Source organism: Chiloscyllium plagiosum, chromosome 37 (assembly GCF_004010195.1).
Source record: "Chiloscyllium plagiosum isolate BGI_BamShark_2017 chromosome 37, ASM401019v2, whole genome shotgun sequence".
Classification (NCBI taxonomy): domain Eukaryota; kingdom Metazoa; phylum Chordata; class Chondrichthyes; order Orectolobiformes; family Hemiscylliidae; genus Chiloscyllium; species Chiloscyllium plagiosum.
The window spans coordinates 641,810-666,227 of NC_057746.1; the positions used below are offsets into that span (position 1 = coordinate 641,810).

The 24,418-nt window shown below is 44.1% G+C and overlaps 1 protein-coding gene and 1 long non-coding RNA gene across 4 annotated transcripts; one reads left to right on the forward strand and one right to left on the reverse strand.

Annotated features, from left to right (window-relative positions):
• Nucleotides 1–7,820: 7,820 nt before the first annotated feature.
• On the reverse strand, nucleotides 7,821–14,272 carry LOC122541270. 2 transcript variants are annotated; one of them, XR_006309546.1, is made up of 3 exons: nucleotides 13,935–14,272; nucleotides 13,004–13,096; nucleotides 7,821–8,033 (listed from the first exon to the last, which is right to left on the reverse strand). It is a non-coding gene; the product is annotated as an uncharacterized LOC122541270 (long non-coding RNA). The 2 variants fall into 2 exon arrangements; XR_006309547.1 differs by lacking the exon at nucleotides 7,821–8,033 and adding an exon at nucleotides 10,784–11,892 and having other exon boundaries at nucleotides 13,935–14,189.
• A 464-nt stretch (nucleotides 14,273–14,736) lies between these two features.
• On the forward strand, nucleotides 14,737–21,146 carry LOC122541267 (zinc finger protein 676-like). Of its 2 annotated transcripts, XM_043677886.1 has the most exons (3): nucleotides 14,737–14,910; nucleotides 15,007–15,111; nucleotides 18,010–21,146. In XM_043677886.1, exon 3 carries the CDS (start codon nucleotides 18,185–18,187, stop codon nucleotides 19,199–19,201), a length of 1,017 nt encoding a protein of 338 aa, XP_043533821.1. In that variant the 5' UTR covers nucleotides 14,737–14,910; nucleotides 15,007–15,111; nucleotides 18,010–18,184; the 3' UTR covers nucleotides 19,202–21,146. The 2 variants fall into 2 exon arrangements, with proteins under 2 accessions (XP_043533821.1, XP_043533820.1); XM_043677885.1 differs by having other exon boundaries at nucleotides 14,737–15,111; nucleotides 18,010–21,098.
• Nucleotides 21,147–24,418: the final 3,272 nt, after the last annotated feature.

A 24,418-nucleotide genomic window follows, 5' to 3' on the forward strand; every position in this document is an offset into this window, starting at 1 on the left:
AGTATACAGCACTCCCGGTGTGATTGCACCAACGTCTCCACAGCTGTTGCAAGACTTCTTTGTTTTTATCTTTTTATTCCATTGCATTGTAATAATGGCTAACATTTCATTTGCCTTCCTAATCACTTGAATGTCTACAAGCTACAATGTAGCATTCTGCAGTGTCTGTCTGGGAGAAAGTGAGGACTGCAGATGCTGGAGATCAGAGTCAAGAGGGTGGTGCTGGGAAAGCGCAGTTGGTCAGGCAGCAGCCGAGGTGCAGGAGAATCGATGTTTCGGGAAGAGCTCGTGCCCGAAACGTCAACTCCCCTGCTCCTCGGATGCTGCCTGACTGACTGTGCTTTTCCAGCGCCACACTTCCGATTGCAGTGCCTGTCTGCATTGAAATAATAGTTCCCTTTTTTCAGTTTCTGTTCCACATTCTTCAGTCTCCCCATATTTAAATGATACTCTACTTTTCTATTCTTCTTATCAAAGTGTACACTTGCATATCTTCCCACATTAAACACCATCAGCAAAACATTTTCTTCCCATTTCATTCTTTGTCGACACATTTAACCTTTCTGTACCTCTCTGAAGTCTTTTTCTATCCTTCTCCTACTATTTTTGTATCACCAGCGAACTTGGCTGCAATATGGTAAATCCCTTCATCTGAATCATTAACACCAATATTTCTTCAAAGATGAGAGACTGGCAGAGGGCTTGAGTCAGTGTAAGTTAATTTCCAGGTGCTGTAAGCAATTAAACAGGCAGATGGCAAGTTGCCCGATATTACAGCAGGATTTGAGTATACGAATAAAGACATCTTACTGCAATCACCTAGAGCATTGATGATACCACAGCTGGAGTACTGAGTGCAGATTTAGACTCCTTACCTAAGATATTCAGATTAAGCTTTGCCAAACTAGTTTCTAACTTGTCTGTCAACTTTGGAGCGTCTTTATGAAGGGTCAGATCAAAAGTACACACAACACGTCATGTTTTATTCATTCACTGGGATGAGGGTGTCACTGGCTAGGTCAGCATGTGCCCAGAGGGCAGTTAAGAGTCAACTACATAGCTATGAGCCTGGGGTCACATGTAAGCCAGACCAGGTAAGCATGGCAGCTTCCTTCCCGAAAGGATATTATTGAACGAGATGTGTTTTTCCAACAATCAACAATGGGTTCATTGTCATCATTGGACTCTCATTCCCAGATTTTTACTGGGTTCAAACTCCCCCTGCCACAGCAGGATTCAGCCCAGGTCCCCAGAACACTATCTGGGTCTCTGAGTGAACAGGCCTGCACTAATCCCACTAAGCCGTTGTCTGATGCATAGATTAACGTGCAAGGTGTGATTGTTGGCAGAACATTTGTAATAATGTTGAACCAAGCTGGGGTTGGCACTGATACTTGCCATAACCCGTTGGCTTCTCCCCTAAGTCATCTCAGTCAGGAAGAAGAGCTTCAATACAAACTCAACAATAGTTTACTCTGAATAGGTTTCGGAGTAGACCACTGTTTCACACTATATTGTGCAAGGTTCAGTAACACTATGCCTTTTCTCAGGTTCTCTTCAAAACCATTTTCAATGTATTTAATTGCAGCCTGTAGCCTTGGGTTCCTCAAGGACATTAGTGAACCTGGTACGTCTTTTTACAATATCAACAATATACTAGCGTTTTTAACTTCCAGATTTTTATTAAATTCAATTTTCACCATCTGCCACATAGGATCTAAACCCATGTCCTCAGAATGTTAGCCTGCTGCTCTGGATTGTTAGTTTACTTACAGTGTGGAAACAGGCCCTTCGGCCCAACAAGTCCACAATGACCCGCCGAAGCGCAACCCACCCAGACCCATACGCCTGCACCTAACACTACGGACAATTTAACATTCATCTAACCTGCACATTTTTTTGGACTGTGGGAGGAAACCGTAGCACCCGGAGGAAACCCACGCAGACACGGGGAGAACGTGCAAACTCCACACAGTCAGTCGCCTGAGGTGGGAATTGAACCCGGGTTTCTGGCGCGGTGAGGCAGCAGTGCTAACCATTGTGCCACCATGCCACCCAACATCACCACGACAGAATTAATGGCTGGCATGGATGTTGGCGAGGCTAAATTGAACACATGGCCTTGGCATCATTAGCATCATTGTCTAACCATCCGAGCTAACCAGCCACTTGCAGGGTGGAGATGGCCAGCAACTTGCTTCAGGATGACTAATTTTAGTCAAAGTGCATTATGATGCTCCGTGTTGGTGAATTAGACTTCAGCATTTCTGAGTGGAATGAATGAAATTGAGGCCGGCTGTTATTTTCTCTTCCCTGACACAACATGCAGCATTGACAGGCTCGATAAGGTAGTTGGTTATTGAGATAGCTGATGAATGGGTTTTAATTTGTTTTATTCCTTACATTCAGAAAAGTTTCCATCAGATTTCAAATCAGTAAATGTAACTCAGAACTTAGCTTAAAATCTGTCTGACCTTTTTCACTGGAGTGTGGTTTAGAAAATCCTGAGGGTTATAGATAGGGTTGAAATCTTCGAGGAGAAAGTGAGGTCTGCAGACGCTGGAGATCAAAGCTGAAACTTTATTGCTGGAACAGCACAGCAGGTCAGGCAGCATCTAGGGAACAGAAGATTCGACGTTTCGGGCACATGCCCTTCTTCATGTCCAGCAATAAAGTTTCAGCTTATAGATAGGGTTAATGGTAGGTGTCTTTCCCCTAGGATGGGAGATGTCAAGTCTAGGGGTGTGTTTTTAAGGTGAGGAGACAGAGATTTAAAAACGACATGACAGGCAACTTTTTTACACAGAAGGTGGTTAGCATGTGAAATGAACATCCTGAGGAAGCGGTGGGTGTGGGTATGATAACAACATTTAAAGCACACTCAGGTAAGTACATGAATAGGAGAAAGTGAGGACTGCAGATGCTGGAGATCAGAACTGAAAATGTGCTGCTGGAAAAGTGCAGCAGGTCAGGCAGCATCCAAGGAACAGGAGAATCGACGTTTCGGGCATGAGCCTTTCTTCAGGAATTTCCTGAAGAAAGGCTCATGCCCGAAACATCGATTCTCCTGCTCCTTGGATGCTGCCTGACCTGCTGCGCTTTTCCAGCAGCACATGTTCAGCTAAGTACATGAATAGGAAAGGCTTGGAGGGATATAGGCCATGAGCTGGAAGATGGGGCTAGTTTAGTTTGGGATGATGTTCGGTATGGACGGGTTGGACCGAAGGGTCTGTTTCCATGCTGTGTGACGGTGATAAGCTTTCTAATGCTGTGGGGTGTGGTTGTGGCTGTGGTTCAAGTTGTGAGTTTGCTCGCTGAGCTGACAGATCTGTTCTCAGACATTTCATCACCATACTGGGTAACATTATCAGTGAGCCTCTGATGAAGCGCTGGTGTTCTGTCCTGCTTCTATTCATGTGTTTTGGTCTGTTAAGGTGAGTGATATAATGTCCGGTTCTTTTTCGGAGAGGTTAGTAAATGGGGTCCAAATGTGTTTATTGATGGAGTTTCAGTTTGAATGCCAGACCTCTCGGAATTCCCATGTATGTCTTTGTTGAGCCAGTCCCAGGATGGATGTACTGTCCCAGTCTAAGTGGTGTTCTCACGCTGTCTTAGCATTGGTTTGGTGTAAGTCTTTGAGTTTAAATTTCCTGCATCCATCCAGCCAAAGCCCGAATCCAATTTTTATACTTTGACATTTTGGTTTCAGAATTCTCTTTGCCTAACTTTTCTGTTCCTCTGCAGTTGCTGCTTCACATGGAGTTTCATAAAGGGCTTCTCTCTGTCAGCTCGTGTGAGTTATTCCATGCAGCTTTAAGCTGTTCACCTCAATATGTGTGTGCCACACCTCTGTTGTTCTGGTGGAAGAATATGCCACAACTGGAATGCCCACTGCCAGTGCCATATTTGAAGTTCAATTGCTGCCAGCCACAAATACCCCTTCACCGTGCCCCTAGAGGGAGGGAAATGAAAGCCAAAAGCTTCTGAGGGCACAGGCAACAAGACATTAGAAATACGAGCTCTCATTCCCAAATGGATTGCTATTTTACATCGTCAATTCTGTATTGGTTGCCCATCCTGAGTGCCTCACCATCCTATAACCCTCTCTAAGGGAGTGCTACTCTTAAGCTAATGCCCAACATTGCACAGCATCTTGCTATTGTTCGATATGGCAGCATCATGTACTGGAAAGCCTCAAAGAGTTAGAAAACATTATGGAACAACAGCAAAAGTGAGCAAAAAAAAAACAAATTTAGCTGCATTCGCTTGTAGGAGCAAATAGGGACTACTTGATCTTTAATCAACAACAAAATTTAGTCAGTAAATGATCATTGCATCCTGCTCCTATTTACTGGAACCGGGTGGAGATTAAATCTTGTCTGACATTTTTTATTATTATTCAGTCATGGGATGTGGGTATCGTTGGCTAGGTCAGCATTTATTGCCTGTCACTAATTGCCCAGACGGCAGTTTAGAGTCAACCACACTGCTGTGGGTCTGGAGTCACATGTAGGCCAGGCCAGGTAAGGATGGTAGTTTCCTTCCCTAAAGGACATTAGTCAATCAGGTGGGATTTTCCCAACAATCGATAATGGATCCACAGTCATCATTAAACCCTTAATTCCAAATAAATAAAAAAATTGAACTGAAATGCCATGAGCTGCCGTAGCAGGATTCAAACCCAGATCCCCAGCACATTTCCTTGGTCTCTAGATTAATAGCCAAAACAATAGCACCACTCAGCTATCTCCTCCCTGTTGTGCCCACTACTGCATTACTCTAACGTGCTGAAGGTGATTTATTCTGTACAATGACCTTATCTTCTTTCTTGAAAGCCTCTCTCCCAGCCCTTCAGCATCCAGCACATCTTTGTTGCTTGCTGCAGAACACAGAATATGAGGACTCTGTGACACACTTTGTCTGGACTGGACTGTAGGAATCCCTTCCATCCAAGCATTAGAACTGCATCTTCAGGAGGCCAATTGTCTACTATATGATAACCCTGATGGAAAGTGGGCTGTATTGTATCTACCCTTGGAATCATCAGGTATAAATATGTAAGTTAGCTCGCTGAGCTGGAAGGTTTGTTTTCAGATGTTTCGGCACCATGACTAGGTGACATCATCACTATGTCATGGTGACGAAACAACAGAAAACAAACCTTCCAGCTCAGCGAGCTAACTTACATACTTATCATTAACCTGAGCTACAAAATCTTTTCAAAAATCACTAATCATCAGGAATTTTTGCAGAGAATAACCTTTGTCCTCCGTAACCATCCTCATAAGGCAACTGACCTATAATCGGTGTTCCTGGAAGCTTCCAGAATACACGGTGCAGACTTCAAAGCTGCAATACTGATGACCACAGACATTGCCCTTTTCTGTTGGTGAAGTAATTTCTGTTTCAATACAGCGCTCTCAACACAACAAGTGTACAGTTGATCGCACACCACACCTGAGAGAAACCAGCTATGTTGGCGAGGACTATTGCCCAGACTACAATGCTGACCTTGTCACAGGGAAACAGGATAAAACAGTGTGATCTGGCACAAATTTCATCGTCAACAGCCTTGATCCATTAGTGGATTAAGGATTGGGAGATCCCACACAGGTTCCCAGTGAGAAGCCTGGAAGGGGCCAGATGCATTAACGTGCACTGCACGTGGTCACCCAGCCCTTCTGGTCACTGTCCTGCTCCAGCAGATGGCATTGCTCTGCTTCTGAGTCCTGGGCTTTCCTTAGCCTGAGGTGGTAATGTGCCTTTCACCCAACTGGAGAAAATGGTATCAAAGATTTGAATCAGAATTAGATTTTTTTTTGATTGAAGACTTTACTGTCACATTTACACAAGTATAGGAATACATGAGTACAGTGAAAAGGGTATAAAGTTACCATTCTCTGACACCATCTTGATTCCAAAACCAAAATATTTTTTAAAAAAGCAGCAGAAACAAAAGACAACAAAAAGGTAAGAAAAACGTCCAGATATTAAAGTCTACTTTTTATCTCCATTAAGGTGTTTGGAACTGCCGAGGCAGGCACCCAGACCTAGCCATAGCCTGAAAACGTGGCCAGTCAGCAGGTCGTGTATTGATCACCAGGAGCAGCCAGGCTCTTGGCTGCTGACGCTGCCTCCGATCGCTGCAGGAGGGTCGCCATCACCGCTGCTGCCAGCTCTGACTGGCAGGAGGGCCTCCAATTACCAGGAGCAGCCAGGTCTGCCACTGCTGTCTCTGACTGTCAGGAGGCTGTTCCCCATCCTGCACACGGTCCACACTCACTGCTGTCTCTGACTGTCAGGAGGCTGTCCCCCATCCTGCACACGGCCCACACTCACTGCTGTCTCTGCTGCAGGAGGGTCGCCATCACCGCTGCTGCCAGCTCGGACTGGCAGGAGGGTCTCCAATTACCAGGAGCAGCCAGGTCTGCCACTGCTGTCTCTGACTGTCAGGAGGCTGTCCCCCATCCTGCACACGTCCCACACTCACTGCTGTCTCTGTCAGGAGGCTGTCCCCCATCCTGCACACGGCCCACACTCACTGCTGTCCATGACTGTCAGGAGGCTGTCCCCCATCCTGCACACGGCCCACACTCACTGCTGTCCATGACTGTCAGGAGGCTGTCCCCCATCCTGCACACGGCCCACACTCACTGCTGTCCATGACTGTCAGGAGGCTGTCCCCCATCCTGCACACGGCCCACACTCACTGCTGTCCATGACTGTCAGGAGGCTGTCCCCCATCCTGCACACGGCCCACACTCACTGCTGTCCATGACTGTCAGGAGGCTGTCCCCCATCCTGCACACGGCCCACACTCACTGCTGTCCATGACTGTCAGGAGGCTGTCCCCCATCCTGCACACGGCCCACACTCACTGCTGTCCATGACTGTCAGGAGGCTGTCCCCCATCCTGCACACGGCCCACACTCACTGCTGTCCATGACTGTCAGGAGGCTGTCCCCCATCCTGCACACGGCCCACACTCACTGCTGTCCATGACTGTCAGGAGGCTGTCCCCCATCCTGCACACGGCCCACACTCACTGCTGTCCATGACTGTCAGGAGGCTGTCCCCCATCCTGCACACGGCCCACACTCACTGCTGTCCATGACTGTCAGGAGGCTGTCCCCCATCCTGCACACGGCCCACACTCACTGCTGTCCATGACTGTCAGGAGGCTGTCCCCCATCCTGCACACGGCCCACACTCACTGCTGTCCATGACTGTCAGGAGGCTGTCCCCCATCCTGCACACGGCCCACACTCACTGCTGTCCCTGTCAGGAGGCTGTCCCCCATCCTGCACACGGCCCAGTCTCGCTGTTGCGCGAATGCTGCTGATGCACCCACCACAAAAGGCGGTGAAAAAAAACGAGAAATAAAATGAAAGAAAACCCCATTGAAAGAAAGAGCAGAAGTGGAAAGAGCAAGAAAGAATGAAAGTGGGTGGAAGTGGACAAGCCCTGAGCTAAGGATCCCACAAACAAACCTGCCATTCCACTGTCATCTTGATAGATCATAGATTCCCCTCAGCCCAACAAGTCCACACTGACCCTCCAAACAGTATCCCACCCAGACCCGTTCCCCTACCCTATTCCTCTACAGTTTACCCTTGACTAAAGCACCTAACCTACACACCCCTGAACACTACGGGCAATTTAGCATGTCCAATTCATCTAACCTGCACATCTTTGGATGGTGGGAAGAAACCTGAGCACTTGGAGGAAACCCACACAGACACGGGGAGAATGTGCAAACTCCACACAGACAGTCTGGAATCAAATCTGGGACCCTGGTGCTGTGAGGCAGCAGTACTAACCATTGAGCCACCAGTCTGGGCATTCTATCACTCCTCTGCATCCTGAATAGACCTTCAGCTGTGACTTTTTCATATTATGCCAGTCCAGCAGCCCCTGCAGGTTGTTACTGGTGCATCAGTTCCTCATTATTATCTCTGTGTTTTTGTTATTGTATGACCACAGAGAGAAAGACCCCGCTTTGGTTAGATCCACTGGTCATAGTCCCAGCCAATCTGTAGGGGGAGTATCAAAAAACAAAAATGGTTTTAGTAACGCAAGCAATCAGCATTTGAATCACACAGAAATAATAGTTTGGAGCAGACCTCTACATAGTGGGACATGGAAGCCTCTGACAAGCAGTGGGATGGAATGCTTCTGTATTGACGTAGTGGACCTTATTTTAATGTATCCAGCACAAGTCTAGTCACACAAATTCAGTCAGGTGTTGTAATGGCAGTGGGATGATTGAAAGCTTTTCCCCCAACTCCACCATCACCATTTACTTCAAGCCAGAAAGGCAGCAGTGAATACAAAAGCATGTTGGTCAATGCTTGGTTCAAAGGTCAGAGGAAATCAGTTCCAAGTCTTTGTGCAATGCATGAGCACTTGGTCTGTCTTTATGAATTATGACCTGCAGGTGACCACTCTGTTAAGACTGACTGTGATTACTTCTGCTTCACAGAACTGACTCTGATCAATCTGAGATACCAATGATGTAGTCAGGATTGCTTGTGTCCCACACAGTTGGACTCTGCATGGGAAAGGTTCAGAGGGATATAGGCCAAACGTAGGCCAATAGGACTAGTTTGGTTTAGGATATCATCAGCATAGTCAAATTGGACCGAAAGGCCTGTTTCCGTGCTGCATGACTGCCTTTGAAGAGCCTCATATTGTTCGCGGGCAGAGCCTGTGTGCTCAGACAGAAACAAGAACTCTTACGCCACCCCCTACTGGTGCGGTCACTGCAGTTTTCCAGTTCCATTGCACCTTTGCAATTGAGATGAGGAAGGAAGGTAATTCAGGTCACAGGTTCAGCCTAGTAATCTACCAGCCCCCACAAACCTACATGTTCTTTCATCCTTGCACTCAATGTTAACCCTCAGTTTCTATTTGTTTCCACCTTGATCTTTCATTTACATCTCTTTCTGCAATCATTCACTCCTGAGGCCCTGGTCTTCAGCTCAGCCATGCTACCCATTATATTGGACTGTCCACCCTTTTGAAGCCAAGATGGTGTTCACTGAAAATGTTACAAGCCCTTGTTGTCTGACTGACTATCATCTCCTACTTCCATATGTTGAGTTTCCTCCATTCATTATTATTGTCCAGACAGCAGTCCAGCGTGTTGTCTCCAACCTCAGAATTGGCTTGCCCAATTTCTCTATCATAGCGGTGGTTCTGTTAGGCCCGCCTTGACTTTAAGTGCGCAGATCCCCCTCAGGATTAAGTGTGACCCACATTCCGACCAACTTGGAACAGCGACTCTAACAAATGAGTGATATAGCAACCCCTGACCAATGAGTGGCTTGAATCCTTACTGATACCTGTACTATTCTCCTCTTGACTTACTTCAACTTCCCAGGCTGAATGGAGCTGCAGGACGGGTCAAATCCAGGCAAACTGGGACTAGTTCAGTTTAGGAAACCTGGACAGCATGAACAATTTGGGTCGAAGGGCCTGTTTCTGCGCTGTATGACTCTGTGACTGGCCATGGCCGACTCCCTGGACTGCAATAACACTGAACCTGGAGTGAGATCAGATGCAGCCTTTGACTGATTGTGCACCATATCCCACAAGGCAGTCTGGCAGCAGCATCACACTGTGAAATGTCGGGCACTCCAAGGAGAAACCTTGATGTAGAGAACAATACTCCAATTCCAGACTTCAAAATGTGCCTGGATGATGTGGTAAGTCTGGTACAGGCCCGATGTCATCCTCCATGGGTAAGGTTCACAGCTGATGGAACACACCCTGAGATGATGGGGACTGCTGAGGAGGATGAAGGCCAAGTGCAGCAAGTGGTAAACTAGAGCTCGCAGGCTCCTGCTCACATTCCGACGTCAGGAATTCTCACTGTCGAGTTTCTCTCAGCCACATGGGAGGATATAGAAAGTGCATGTAAATAAGGCTGTAATGAAATGTGAATATATGCAAATATACCTTTTGCCACACATTAATGAAATTCTCAACTTGCCAATGAAACCTTGAACTTATATTTTTGTTAACATCAAAAATCTCATTTCATTTTTAAATTTGGAGATCTTTTCCCAACTACCTCACCATTACCCAACTCTTCAGGAGCTGGGAGCATTCAGTCAGTATTTCTGTTGGTGTTCTTTGATCTAAATATAACTGCACCATTCCTGGACTGATGTCTGCTGCTGTCTCAAACACTGCACCAGTCTGCACTTCATCTACAGACGTTGTATAATCCACATGATCAGAGATGTTACGACACACTTTAGGGGCAGGACTTGAACCTGTGAGATACTGTCAACTTTCATAACATTTCATGGATTGAAAGAACCAGCAATAACCTTTTCTGGAATAAACTGTTTCTCGAGATAAAGGGACAAGGGATTAAAAGCAATATGCCAATTGTGACAACGTGACGATACACCCTGCCTGGAGTGTGTCACAAAAAATCAAATATCAGAATGATCCTAACACAGCCTGCTCTGTGACTACTGCAGAGGCACCAGAGAACATTGTAATGGCCAGTGAGGATCCAGTCTTTAAACTGCAGGACCAATGAAACTCCTATTACTAAACTACTATAAATATAATGCAAATCGCTGATAATTCAATCTCGAACATAACATTCCCTTTGAATCGAATTGATAAATAATACCAAATGGAAAGTAAACATAATATACCAGTCAGGATCTAATCAGTAAACTATTAGAAACACAACACTTATAGATGGATTCAGTCATTAACCATGCTATTTATTCTAGTTGAAGATCTAGTAACTGAACCACAGAAAGTATCAGCATGTCAAAGACAGATTATCTGTTTGCTATTAAATTGCCATTTTGAGAGTTTGTCCATTGCAAATCAGCACCTTCATGACAACAATGACCCTACTTGGGAAAATGATTTTATTGTGAAAAACATGACATAAATGCAAGTCTAATGCTTCAAACATAATGGTCACACATGATGCTCCAATCATTAAATCACTGGAAATACAATACACCAGTGAGAACCCAATCATTAACCAGTGTAAATATAAAGCACACTGGTGAGGACATCATGAATTAACTATAGTAATTGGAAGCAATAATAAGCACCAAGGCACTAAACCACTGCCAATGTACACCTGAATTGCAAGGATCCAGTTGCTGAACTATAACAAATATAACATGGACATTTGAAATCCTGTTCCAAACTACAGTAAATATATCAGTGATAATCTAGTCAGCACAAAGCACTGTGTATGAAGCACACTAATAAGAAAGCAACGATGGTAAAAAAAACATTCACCAGTGATTACCTAGTCACTTAACTACAGTAATTATAACACTCATGCATGAAGTTATAGTTACAAACTATGACAAAAACAATACCAGTGAGCAGTTCATCATTCAATGGGGAAAACACTCCACTGTGGTTGGAACCATACCTGGCTCATAGTTGTTAGAGGTCAGTCATCTCATCTCTAGGACATCTCTGAGGGAGTTCCTCAGGGTAGTGTCCAACTCCAGCTGCTTCATCAATGACCTTCACTCCATCGTAAGGTCAGAAGTGAGGATGTTCGCCGAGGATTACACAATCATCAGCACCATTTTTGACTGCTGTGGAAGTCGGAGGGTCGGAATGCAGCAAGACTTGACAACACCCAGGCTTGGGCTGACAAGTGACAATTAACACTCGTGCACACAAATGGCAAGCAATGACCATCTCCTATAAGAGGCAATCCAACCATCACCCCTCAACATCTCATGAAGAATGGAGGGATCAATGACCAATGGCATCGATTTAAGGTAGAGGGCTGGAGGTTTCTGGGGGATGTGAGGAAAGCATTTTTCACCCAGACTGCACTGGGACTCTGGAACTCACTGTCTGTAAAAGGCAGAAACCATCATAGTGCTGGAAAATCAGATTAGAATATTTAGGTGGTTGTTTTTGACCCGATGGGCTGAAGGGCCTTTTTTCTGTGATGTAGATTCTATTCGAAACATTCTTGCCTTAATTCAATCTCTTGCATCTTCAAGTAGCGGACCCACCCATAATCCAGTATCAATGCAAGAAACAAAATTTAAAGAAACTTTTTAAAATTATTTTGTTCGCACATCTTTCTGAGTCAAGTGGGATTTGCACCTGGATCTTTCGGCCCAGCAGTGAGGGTACCGTTGTTGCAATTCAACAGTCCCTAAAACATCAAAACACATCAGACTTCTCTGATCAAATAATCATGACCTGACTGAATAAATTAGACCAAATAATTGCACCCTTTCTTGTACGGTACTAATTTTAATGGAAAGGGAGAATACAGAGAGATTACAAATAAAGACAAAGGGACAATTAGGAGAGGAAGTGGTAAAATGAAGCTAAATTATAAAGGAGCTTAACACAAAATATTAGGTGGATTGGTCGTGCCTAATTACCCCATAGTGTCCAGACATGTGTAGGTTAAGAGTGTTAGCCATGGGAAATGCAAGGTTACAGTGATGGGGTAGGGGGATGGGCCTGGGTGGGATGCTGTTTGGAGGGTCAGTGTGGACTCAATGGGCCCAATAGCCTGTTTCCACACTGTAGGGATTCTATCCTAAGCAGTTGTGATAGAAGTAGGACCACTTAATACTGGGCACTATAACATCATAGGCTACACTAAAGACATGACTTTGTTTCAGTATGGCCCAGGACATTGGTTCTTATGGCACAGTAGTAGTGTCCCTACCTCTGGGATGGAAGTCTCGGATTCAGCTCCACTTGCCTCCAGAATATGGCTGAACTGGTTGATTTGAAAATAATTAGTGATCCAGAACAGGTGAAATTAGAATCGAGAAAACTGCTAACCACTGTGCCACCCTGTGAGACTGTGGAAGTAGCCAAGTATTTATCATGCTATAATGACAGCATTAACGTTAATGTCAGCAAACATCTATTGAAACTGAGAAAGGCAGGCTAAGGCTATTTTCACATTTCAAGAGCTGGCCATTTAAATGACTTGATTGTGCCAGACCTTATGAGTACTTACATTGACTCAAACATTCCTAACTCATACAGCATGGAGTAAGGCTCTCGTCCAGTGAAAGTCCCATACCCAGTCCACCACTGGTGAAAACTGGATCTGTTGGGAAATGGGAAAGTTAGGAAAACAGCTAGAAACTGAAAATATAATAAGAGTACTCTGCACTGATTTCGAAAGGGAAGATCATATTTGACCACATTTTCATAATTCTTGAAGAAATTTACAGAAAGAGTTGGTAAGAGCACACAAGTTAACAATGAGCCTGATTTTAACTTACTGAAATGGGTTCAACTGAGTTAAAATTGAATCTCTAAAATGCCATTGATAAAGTATAACAGACAGATTAAAGTAGAGAACAAAGAAATGGGAGACAAGTACCTGAATGAGTCATGTGCTGACTGCAAACCAGAAAACAAAAACTGTAGACCTTCAGATTGACAAATGATGAAAATTAGTGTTCTACAAAGACTGGTGCCAGAACGACTATTCGTCATTATTTGCAGCAGGAAGGTAATAGATGGAGTTTATCTGGATGTTCAAAAGGACTTTGAAAATGGGCCTCATAACAGTCTCATAGTGCACAATGTCAGAGCATGGGAGACAAATGGCTGGATGATCATCCAATGGCTTCCAGGAAGCAGAAGTCAGGAGTAAGAAATAAACAGACCGAGTCCTCTTGTAGGGAAGAGTCTAACCAGAGTCAATACAAGACAGTCAACAAGAAATCTAATGATAATTCAGATGTAACTATTTTATTCAAAGTATGTGGAATGCGGTACTACATAGTGTCATAGAGGTGTACAGCATGGAAACAGGCCCTTCAGAATAGTGCAGATGCATTTAAGGGGAGACTAGTCAAGGGGGAGGTAATAAGATAGTCGTGATGATAGATTTTGATAAGACAAGGTAGGACACTCAAGCGGAGCATAAACGTTACCTTGAACTGTTCAAAGTTGACATTACATGAGTTGCAAACCATATCCAAAATGCTATGTCGCCCCCGATGTTTTCAATTTCAGTTAATATCTACAAATGTCATATGGTGTCAGACACACAGCCTGAGCGGTTTCGCCCATTCCCAGCCCCTTGATGTACAATAACTATTCAGCCTGTTCCTCACTCCACCTTTTGCTGGAAGATCAGCCTGGGACCATCCGGTAAAGCAGCTTCCGGCATCCTGACGTTGATCAAGATGAAACTTGACATCGTTTTCCAGCCTGCACTGAAAAGGAGCATTGCTGAAGTGGGTGGACAGCAGTGTCCTCCCGACTGCAGACATGGCGAGACTCAGGGCATGCATGAGGAATTAGTGGGGGGCGGGGGGGGAAGGAGGGGAGGAGAGGGACCTTCTCACCGCCAGCTTTTGCCTTGACTGTTGCTGTGTCTGTGACATTTTATTAATATTTGGCATCTGTTGTTATACTTTGGAATCCCTCTTGATATTGGTGAGGGCGCCCATGTCCAAGCACAATCTCGACATTTGTTTAACCCTATCAAGCCAAGCGGTGTGTCTGTGCTGATACAGCATCTCCTCAAACATATCAGCTTCCACCCTCAGCACAGTGGAAGTCCCGCTCTCAGTGCAGACTGACTGGTCGCGAATTGTGATTGACCGAGAGAGGGCTGTATTACTCCAGTCCCTGATTCGTCGCTAGAAATGCCAGTCAAAACGGTTCGCTCAGTGTTCCCTAATATTCCTCCCTTTTGTTTGCAGGATGCTCAGTTCCTGTCTACGTCTGTATTCGAGTGGGAGGAGTGAAGACGGTGCAGGAATGAGATTTGGACCGGTTTTACATCAGTGATGTTATTCTCCGAGTCAGGCGGTCGGACTGTCCAGAGGGAACTCAGGAAGGGAACAGCAAATGCTGCTGGGGTCTGTGCAAGAGGATCCATTTGAGAGGCTTCCGTGCTTTGTGTGTTGAATTGTTTGGCTGGAGTTCAGTATTGGATATTGAGAGTATTTATTGGAAACTGCGTTTACACACACCATCTCCTTTCTGATTTGACAGGGATGATGAAAATCTGCAGCATGTCAGAGGCTGCTTATAGATTACCTACCTCAGACCAAAAACCATTTCCAGTAAGAGATGCTCTCTGAGAAGGCCGGGCGGAAGGTAAGTGGCTAGTTTCATGTACAGTAATTACATTTCGTTATGATCCAGGAATAACCTTAACGTAATCTTACAACCATGACAGAAGACCAAGATTGATGTTGTTTCCATTGGTTTTACCCTGACAGATTTGGGCTGAAAATAAAACTTCGCTCAGGGGAAATTGTTCATCATAGCTTACTAAATTTACCCCAAAAACAGTGACAGTCACAGGCCAGCTCAGTCATTATGTAAGATGAGAACCGCCATACTTTGCTGAGTGTGATTTGCAACGTTTTCATGATTTAATGTTTTATTAACTCGTTCTTTGCTTTATCCAGAAGGGGGGGGGGGGGGGGGAAGTGGTTGACTGCCATATGAATTTAAATGCCACGTGAGTGGTTGAAACGAGTTCGATTGACGGTCCTTTTTCACAATTATTTAAGTCTGAGTTTTAGTTTTCAGCCGGATGCTTGCAGAGACAGGAGTGGGGGAGTGGGAATGGGATTTTAACGGAGGGTCTCCCAGCTGTAACAGGCAAGAAGCTGGTCAGCAGGGGGCTCCACTGGGCGCTCAGAGGAATAGTTCCAGACTCCAGACATTCAAAACAAGGTAGATCAGTGAAGGTGAAGGGAAGGAGGGACCAGAGCTAGGAGGAGAGCAGTCTCCACTTTTGATAGCCAGGATGCAATCAGAAATGAGGACGAAATCCTGGGGCCGGGGAGGTTGAAGTTATTTGTGGAGCTTCTGGAGGAGCACGCCAGCTTTCAGCCCACACAAAAAAAAAACCAAAACCTGGATTAATTTGCACACTGGACATCTTGTTGGCGCAATGTTTCTTGTCATTTCTTTTTTGCCCCCCACACATTTTTTGAACTATATGATAGTATGTGGTTCGATTTCTAAAGCTGAACTCAGCCGCCTTCCAGCTGGTTTTCTGCTCAGCTCCTCAATAGGGGTAAAATTCCGAACTGCAGACATACCGCAGCACTACAATGAGCAGGACAGGGCAATTGTCCCACCCGTCTGCCTGTCTGTTCTTCAAGCGGCAATTAAGGGTAAAGTTCTTACTTTAAAATGCATGTTGTGGTATTGTTCGTGTGTTCTTTGATGTTTGATCAACATTTTTTCAGTTCATCTGTGTTATTCTGTCACCTTCTGAAGTTAAGGTATTATTCTGTCACATAAAAGAAACAGGAGACAAGACATTGAGACGGTTTTGAGAAAGATTCTTAATCAGTATTTGGGGGTGTAGTGAATTGCACTTAACCATAAAACAAATAGAAATTTCTTAAATGACGGGAATGTACATTGAAACACAACAATGGGGATATCTTAAATCTGCAGCAGTGATTCTTAAACTAATTTCTGATATGACACTATTTGAATACCTGAACATTAACATGAACTCAAATGTGAATAACAATAATAAATCAGCATAGTAATATTCAAAATACAATTATACATCAACATGTAAAATGCATCATACCAATAGTAAAGTTTGTTTTGAAAGCACTTCGTAAAAATCTTAACTTTTATACATTCATAATTTTGTTATCAATCCACTCCAACTCATGGATCTTGGCCAGGAAATGCATCTTGAGATGTCCAATGTTAGGGCAAAGTTCTCTGTGCCAGGGTGATTGGGATTGAGCTCAGATAGACGTCAACTCAGACCAAATCCATCATTCCAAGTTAATGCTCAGGGCCAAGCCCCCAGACTCAGTACAGTAGCCACTTTCAGCTGCTTCACAATGGAGTCTTGCTGGAGTGACATTGGGAGGCCAGGAAAGCCCGTCACTTATCTGCATGTCTGTTACCTTCAAAGCTAATGGGATCTTGATGGGATTATAAGAAAAGCATTTGTATTTACATCAGAATGTGCTTAGTAAGACCACATCTGGAGTACTGTACACACAATAGGTCATCTTCTGCTTTGTAAATGTGAAAGCTAAAGTAAGTGCTTTGGAAGCTGTTCAGAAACGGTTTTAGTACATATTGGACAGGTTTTTAATCAATCTGTTTGGGTATGTTATGACATGTTGAGCGATAGGGAACAAGCACTGCACTCCAAGAGCTGCCTTTTAGGTGCAGTCAGCAGGACTCGAACTTGTATTGGAAAACGCCAATCAATTTCAACCTCAGTGCTTTAACCATTCAACCAAGGTAATCCAGAAAAATCCGTCTGTGTCTTACTCATCAAGTTAAGAACAGATATGGGCAAGGAAGCTGACAGTCTTGCTAAGTTGGACTGATGATAGCGGCAATGAAGTTGGGACCTTCACTCAGTTGAAAAGACAGGAGCAGGGAAGTTTCATTAAGTGATGGCTCTGATTATTTAGATTAGATTACTTACAGGGTGGAAACAGGCCCTTCAGCCCAACAAGTCCACACCGACCCTCTGAAGAGCAACCCACCCAGACCCATTCCCCTACACCTAACACTACAGTGTAAATTTAGCATCTTTGTGACTGTGGGAGGAAACCGGAGCAAACCGACGCAGACACGGGGAGAATGTGCAAACTCCGCGCAGAGGTGGGAATTGAACCCAGGTCTCTTCCACTGTGAGACAGCAGTGCTAACCACTGTGCCGCCAGAATTACTTTCATGGCTGAAAATGAGCAATACCTAATCATGCGAATAAAACAAAACTGTTTAAGTTAGTATTTATTTAATATGTTTGTAGTTTAGTTTAAGTTAAAGTTGGTGTGTTTGTTCTGGTAGAATAGTAGGCCGTACATTAATAATAATAATAATACAGCGTTATGGCTTTGTTGTACTGCCTTGTTTTCTTTCTGTTTTGATGGTGTGACCCTTTTTGTATATAGATGTTTTGTAAAAGGTTTAAAAAGGTTTTCAATAAAAATATTTAAGAAAAATAGTAGCCTTCCTAACATGTAACGTTTTGTTTTTATTTTACAGGAAGATCAGATTGTATTAAACCTTACTGAGAAAACAAGAAGAAAAAATGGAACGGGTACATCCCACTCGTTATCAAAGGAAGGACTTCATAACACAGGCTGCTTCAAGTCTTCTTGAGGGGTGAGACTTTGGCAAAGCCTTAGTCCAGAGTGTCCTGGAGCCTAAGGGCATCTACATGGGGAAGAAACCATACAAGTGTGACATGTGTGGGTGGACCTTTGAACAGTGGTCAGAGTTAGTGAGTCATCACCGCATGCACACTGGGGAAAGGCCGTTTAAGTGTGAGGTGTGCAATAAGGCTTTCAGCCACTCGTCCAGTCTTGTGAAACATCGGCACGTTCACACAGGCGAGAGGCCGTTCAAGTGCAAAGGTTGCGAAAAGGCCTTCGCACAGGCTTCAACACTGCTGCAACACTGGCGTATCCACACGGGGGAGAGACCGTTCAAGTGTAAGGTTTGTGACAAAGCTTTCCTGAAGCAGTCACACCTGGTGGACCATCGACGGACCCACACAGAGGAGAAGGCATTCAAGTGCAAAGCCTGCAGCAAGGCGTTCCTAACTTCGACAGGCCTCCTGGTACATAAGTGCATTGGTAAAGGAGGGAAACTGTTTCGCTGCGAGATTTGCAGCAAAGATTTCTGCAGCTCTGCTTACCTTGTGGTGCACCAGCGCATCCACACTGGTGAGAGACCGTTCCGTTGTGAGGTGTGCCGCAAAGGTTTCTGCAACGTATCGTACCTCCGGAAGCACCAGCGTACCCACACCGAGGAGAGACCGTTCCGGTGCAAGGTTTGTAATAAAGATTTCTGCAGCTCATCGTACCTCCGAACTCACCAGCGCAGCCACACAGACAACAGGCCCTTCAGGTGTGAGATTTGTGACAAAGATTTCTGTAGCTCGGCGTACCTTGTGGTCCACCAGCGCATCCACACGGGGGAGAGACCATTCAGGTGTGAGGTTTGTGACAAAGCTTTCTTGAGCTCTTCCTACTTCCTGAGACATCAGTGCATTCCGGCAGCTGACAAGCCGTTCAAATGTGAATTTTGCAACAAAGGTTTCACCGTGTTCCCAGACCTTCTGAAACACCAGCTCTCACACCAAGGTGATAGACGTTTTCAGTGCGATTTCTGTCAGAGCTGTTTTACCTACTCCTCCTCTCTAGAAATACACAGACACATTCACACTGCGTAGAAACTCTTCCATCCGTACCTTCGCAAAGTAGAAGAATACTTGATGCAATGACCTGGAATGTATTGCATAAGGAGGTGGAAGCATATTCAGTGGTAACTTTCAAAAGTAATTGCAAGGATTTGAAGGATTGTGAGGAAGGAGCACAGAAAAGTGTCTCTTTTATAAAGCTATCAAAGGTCCAATGCAGTGAGATTCTACCATTCGACAACTCCAACATGACATCTATCAGAATTGTTTTGTTAACTACTCTCTTGCAGTATACTGGTATAACCACTCTCTGTAGGGGAATGTGAAGATTGTTTAGGCAAAGAATTATAAACAGACGACAGACCCAGAGTTACCTCCACTCTTGTGTTCATCTGTCGCCTTTAGTCACTTCTGACCTTTCACAGAAAATTCTGGATAATATGTGCCTGAACCTCGAATATGTGCCACAAGAGGGTTAGGAGTTCCTTCAACACACTTGTAAAGTTCCTTGATTACTTTTCTTCCACATTTTTAAGCAAATTCCACAGTATGACTTCCTTAAGAAGTTCTTTCTTATCTAACTTTCTATTCAACCTCTGAAGCAATCTTTGCTTTCGACCTTTAAATTTTGATTTGGCCACAGGAATAATATCTGTCTGGCCAGTGGTCATTTGTTATGGTTATATTGAGCAGGCTCTCCACCCTATTGAATAGTGTGAAATATTTCCATACTATGTTCATTAATGTACATTTGTAGCTGCACTATCACACAGGAATTTTGTTTTCAAATTTGTTTTCTGTTCAACTTTCTGTCAGATGAATTTAATTTTATTTGTTAATGTTTGAACACAAACAACTCGCACCAATTGTTTTGGAGTGAACATTCAAAATCAGAAAGGATTCCTAATTTGCTTGTGATATTGCACCCATCAGCTCAGTTGGCCAGTGGGCTCCCAATAATATTAACAGCGGGTTTAATTTCTATTCCAGCCAAGATAGTCTTAGGACCTGTCTTCTTGACTTGCACCTAGAGTGGAAGGCAGTGGTAAACCAGCAAGGGCGAGTTACCAAGACAACTATTGAAGATCAGCAGGCAGTGATCCATGAGTGAAGGAATGTCAATCATGTCCCATTTGTTTAACTTCAAGAAGTTTATTTGCAAGTTTACGAATGAGAGGGGCAAAGCAATTGTCTTTCCATTGGATGTCTCGCCTCCTTCTGACAATATTGTTGATTGAATATTACCGTCAGTTATCAAAGATTGATGAGGGCGACCTTCAGGGAAGCTGGCCTTTACTTCAAGCAAAACTAACAGAATATATTTCCAGGGGACTGTCTCAATTCCAGGATTTCACTTAGCTCAACCTAATAGCGATATAACCATGGAACAGGAAAACATCTTGGACATATAGGACCGGTCATCCAGAATTCTGTGAAACTTGGAGGAAAATACTCCCCAAGAGCTTTTAAATATCTTGGTTTTAGAAAATGATTTAAACATCAATGTTAGTAAAACAACTTGTGTTTGATCTTATTATGTCACCTTCATGGCCATCACAGCCTGAGATGGGACTGAGCACCGTTGATCTAGCCGAGATGTAGGAACGCTACCACTGTGCTACAAGAACCCTCATTGTAGTTGTTGTTTCTCTGCTGACTAAATTTATACCTTGCGATAAATTTGATAAATAGCTTTAGCCTAAAATAAGTGGTCTATTAGTATGCTGCTTTTTACATATTGAAACAAGGAACTTCCACTAAGCATCACTTATGTCTTCTGTTGTCGAATACAGTCATTCAATAAATTGTCATTGTTTCTGCTGCACCTTGCTCGCCCCTACTCGAAACCTTTCACTTTGATAATGTGTGTGGACCTGCCCAGCGAACATACATCATTGCCACGAGCATGAACAGACATTCTGGAGGAAAGGAAAAGGTGAGGACTGCAGACGCTGAAGATCAGAGTCGAAGAGTGTGGTGCTGCAAAAGCACAACCGGTCAGGCAGCATCCGAGGAGCAGGAGAGTCGATGTTTCGGGGATAAGTCCTTCATCAGAAATTGACCTTTCCTGATCAAGGGCTTATGCCTGAAACGTCAACTGTCCTGCTCCTCGGATGCTGCCTGACTGACTATGCTTTTCCAGCACCACACTCTTCAGTTCTGGAGAAAAGGCCAATACTTAAGTGGTTATCAGCATCTATGCAGCTAACTACACTATTAGTTGCTGGAAACAAGTGATGAATGTTTTAAATTATGATGCAATTGAGTAACCATTTGTGACTAACAGTGTACCTTAAAACCTAACTGTAGTTATTAAATTATGACTTTTGTATAGTTATTTTAATGAACATCTTATGACCAGTGATCGTCTGGAGCAGTTAGGACTGGAATCCAGACCACCTGTCTCAGATGCAGGGAGACTACTGCTGTATCACAAGAGCCCTCTTTATGTATTTTACATTCTGGATCTTTTTTCACATAACTTGCAAATTGAGCTATTTTCATCATTATTATCTTTACATCAGAGTTTTCCTTCGTTTTTACTATTTATACTTGCACGCTTGAGTATTTGATATCTGCAGATTTAGAACAACTTGAGTAATTATAAAGTGGTAGATAGGACCTGCTTCTCATACTCACTCCCTGCATGCCCAACATTTGTTGGCATTGGGTCCCAGTGTGAGTACCAAGCACAAACCATGCATTTCCAACCTTGCTAGCTCCATTGTGGCGGTAGGCATCTCCTCTGTCCCAACAATGTTCCATCAGAGTCATAGAGTTGCACAGCACGGAATCAGACCCTTTCATTCAACTTGTCTGCGCCGACCAAATATCCTCAACTAATCTAGTCTCATTGGCCAACACTTGGCCCTCAACTGTCTAAACCCCTCCATTCATATACCCATCCAGATGCCTTTTAAATGTTGTAATTGTACCAGCCTCCGCCACTTCTTCTGGCAGCTCATTCTTTACAGGTACCACTCTCTGTGTGAAAAAGTTACCCCTTTGGTCGCTTTTAAGTCTTTCTCTCTTACACCCTCTAGTTTTGGACTCCCCTACCTTGGAAAAAAGACCTTGGCTATTCACCATATCCATGCCCCAGACTGATAACAAGAAAATGCCAGAGTAATTTACCCTTCAAAGGTGATCTGGGCCATTCTTTCTTTGTTCCACTCAGCAGATTTTGTTTGAATAAAATCACCAATATTGTCTGCTTTTAAATCCAGACCCTTGCCGGTGGGAATCACTTTCAGTACAAATTCCCCAACCGGCTCAAAAATTGTCTGTGTTTCTAATTAGATTCACACTGTTACTATTGACCCTTGGTATCAACCTTCAGTGTGCACTTGTCGGTCTCAGCTTTTTCTTACTGTAGTATTTTCTGTAGTATTTATTACGACAAAAAATGCCAGTGCTTCAATTCTTTATATAGCAGCAATTCCTTTTTGATAAAATTCCCAATATTTTACCCCTACTCTGCCAATTTTGTGAGCTCCTCTGATCCTTCCCCCCCCCCTCACCTTTAACAATCTTATTGCACCACCATTTTCTTGTTTTTAACATAAGAAAATTAATGATTCTGGCTATATTAACCATTGTTTCTCCTCCTCCTCAACTCTGCCTCATCGGCTGCTAGAGTTTTGGGTCTTTGTGAACTCACACACCTCGGATTATTTGTTTCTTTCATATCTAGATCACTGTCCATGAGGCCGTTAGGTGGGGAAACAGAAGCGGGGGCAGCACAGTGACTCAGTGATTAGCACGACTGCCTCACAGTGCCAGGGACCCGGGTTCGATTCCAGCCTCTGGCAACTGTCTGTGTGGAGTTTGCACATTCTCCTGTGTCTGCGTGGGTTTCCTGGGTGCTCCGGTTTCCTCCCACTGTCCAAAGATGTGCAGGTCAGGTGAATTGCCATGGGAAATTGCCCATAGTGTTCAAGGATGTGTGGGTTAGGTACATCAGTTATGGGTAAATGTAGAGTAGTAGGGGAATGGGTCAGTGTGGGCTTGTTGGGCTGAATGGCCTGTTTCCACACTATAGGGATTCTAGGATTCTATTTGGCCTGTCAAGTCTATTGAACCATTCAATGAGATCATGACTAATCCTCAACTCCACCATTGTCTTTTCCTCATTCCTTTTGATTCTATTACAGGTTAAAAATCTGTTTATCTCAACCTCAAATATTCTGAATGACTCAGCTGAACAGCCATTTGCAGTGAAGAATTCCACAGATTCACCTCTGTTTGAGAGAAGAGTTTCCTCCTCGTCGCTGTCTGAAATGGGCACTGAGATTATGGTTTAGGGGAGTGGCTGAGAGTATGACAGCAGAAGGCCACCAAGGGAAAACAACCCGAAACAAAAAATGCCAGAAATCACAGCGGGTCAGGCAGTATCCACGGAGAGAGAGAGAGACAGAGCAAGCTAACATTACAAGTCTCACTGACTCTGCATCAAGAAACAACCTCACCACATCAACCCTATCAAGCTTGCTCTGAATATCACAGTAAGGTCACCTGTCAGTCTTCTAAACTCCAATGAGTACTGACCAAACCAATCCAGCGTTGGCTCATAAGAAGATCCCTCCATACCCTAGAACAGCTCGGTGAAGCTTTTCTGCCAGCTTCCACTAACCAATATGTTCCTTCGATAAGGGGAGCAAATCTGTTGACGGCGTTCTAGGTGTGGTCTGGCTCGTTCCTTGATTCGTTTTACCAAGACGTCTACTCTTATAATTCATTCCTGTTGAAATAAAGACCAACTTTCCATTTCCCTATTACCCGCTGAACTTAAATGCTCGTTTTTGCCGATTCATGCACAAGGACACCAAATCCCTCTTGATTCCACTAGCTATAGGTATTACCTTTATCCCAACTCTCTGCCTATTTATTAGTCAGTCTTCTATTCATTAGCCAAGCTTCTATCCATGCTAATACACAAGACCCAATACTGTGGTTTCTTGTTAAGTAGTCTCGTGTGCAATACCTTATCAACTTTTTGAGTTATAAGGAGAGGCTGGACAGGTGGGATCTTTTTCACTGGAATGTACGAGGTTGAGAGGTGATCTGAAAGAGGTTTATATAATCATGAGGAGTTTAGATAAGGTTAATAGCAGGTTTCTTTCCCCAAGGGTGGGAGAATCACCTTTTTTAAGGTGAGAGGAGAAAGATTTTAAGGAGCTATGAGGGAGCATTTTGTTTCGACACCAAGAGTAGTTTGTGTGGAATGAAGCTCCAGAGGAAGTGGTGGAT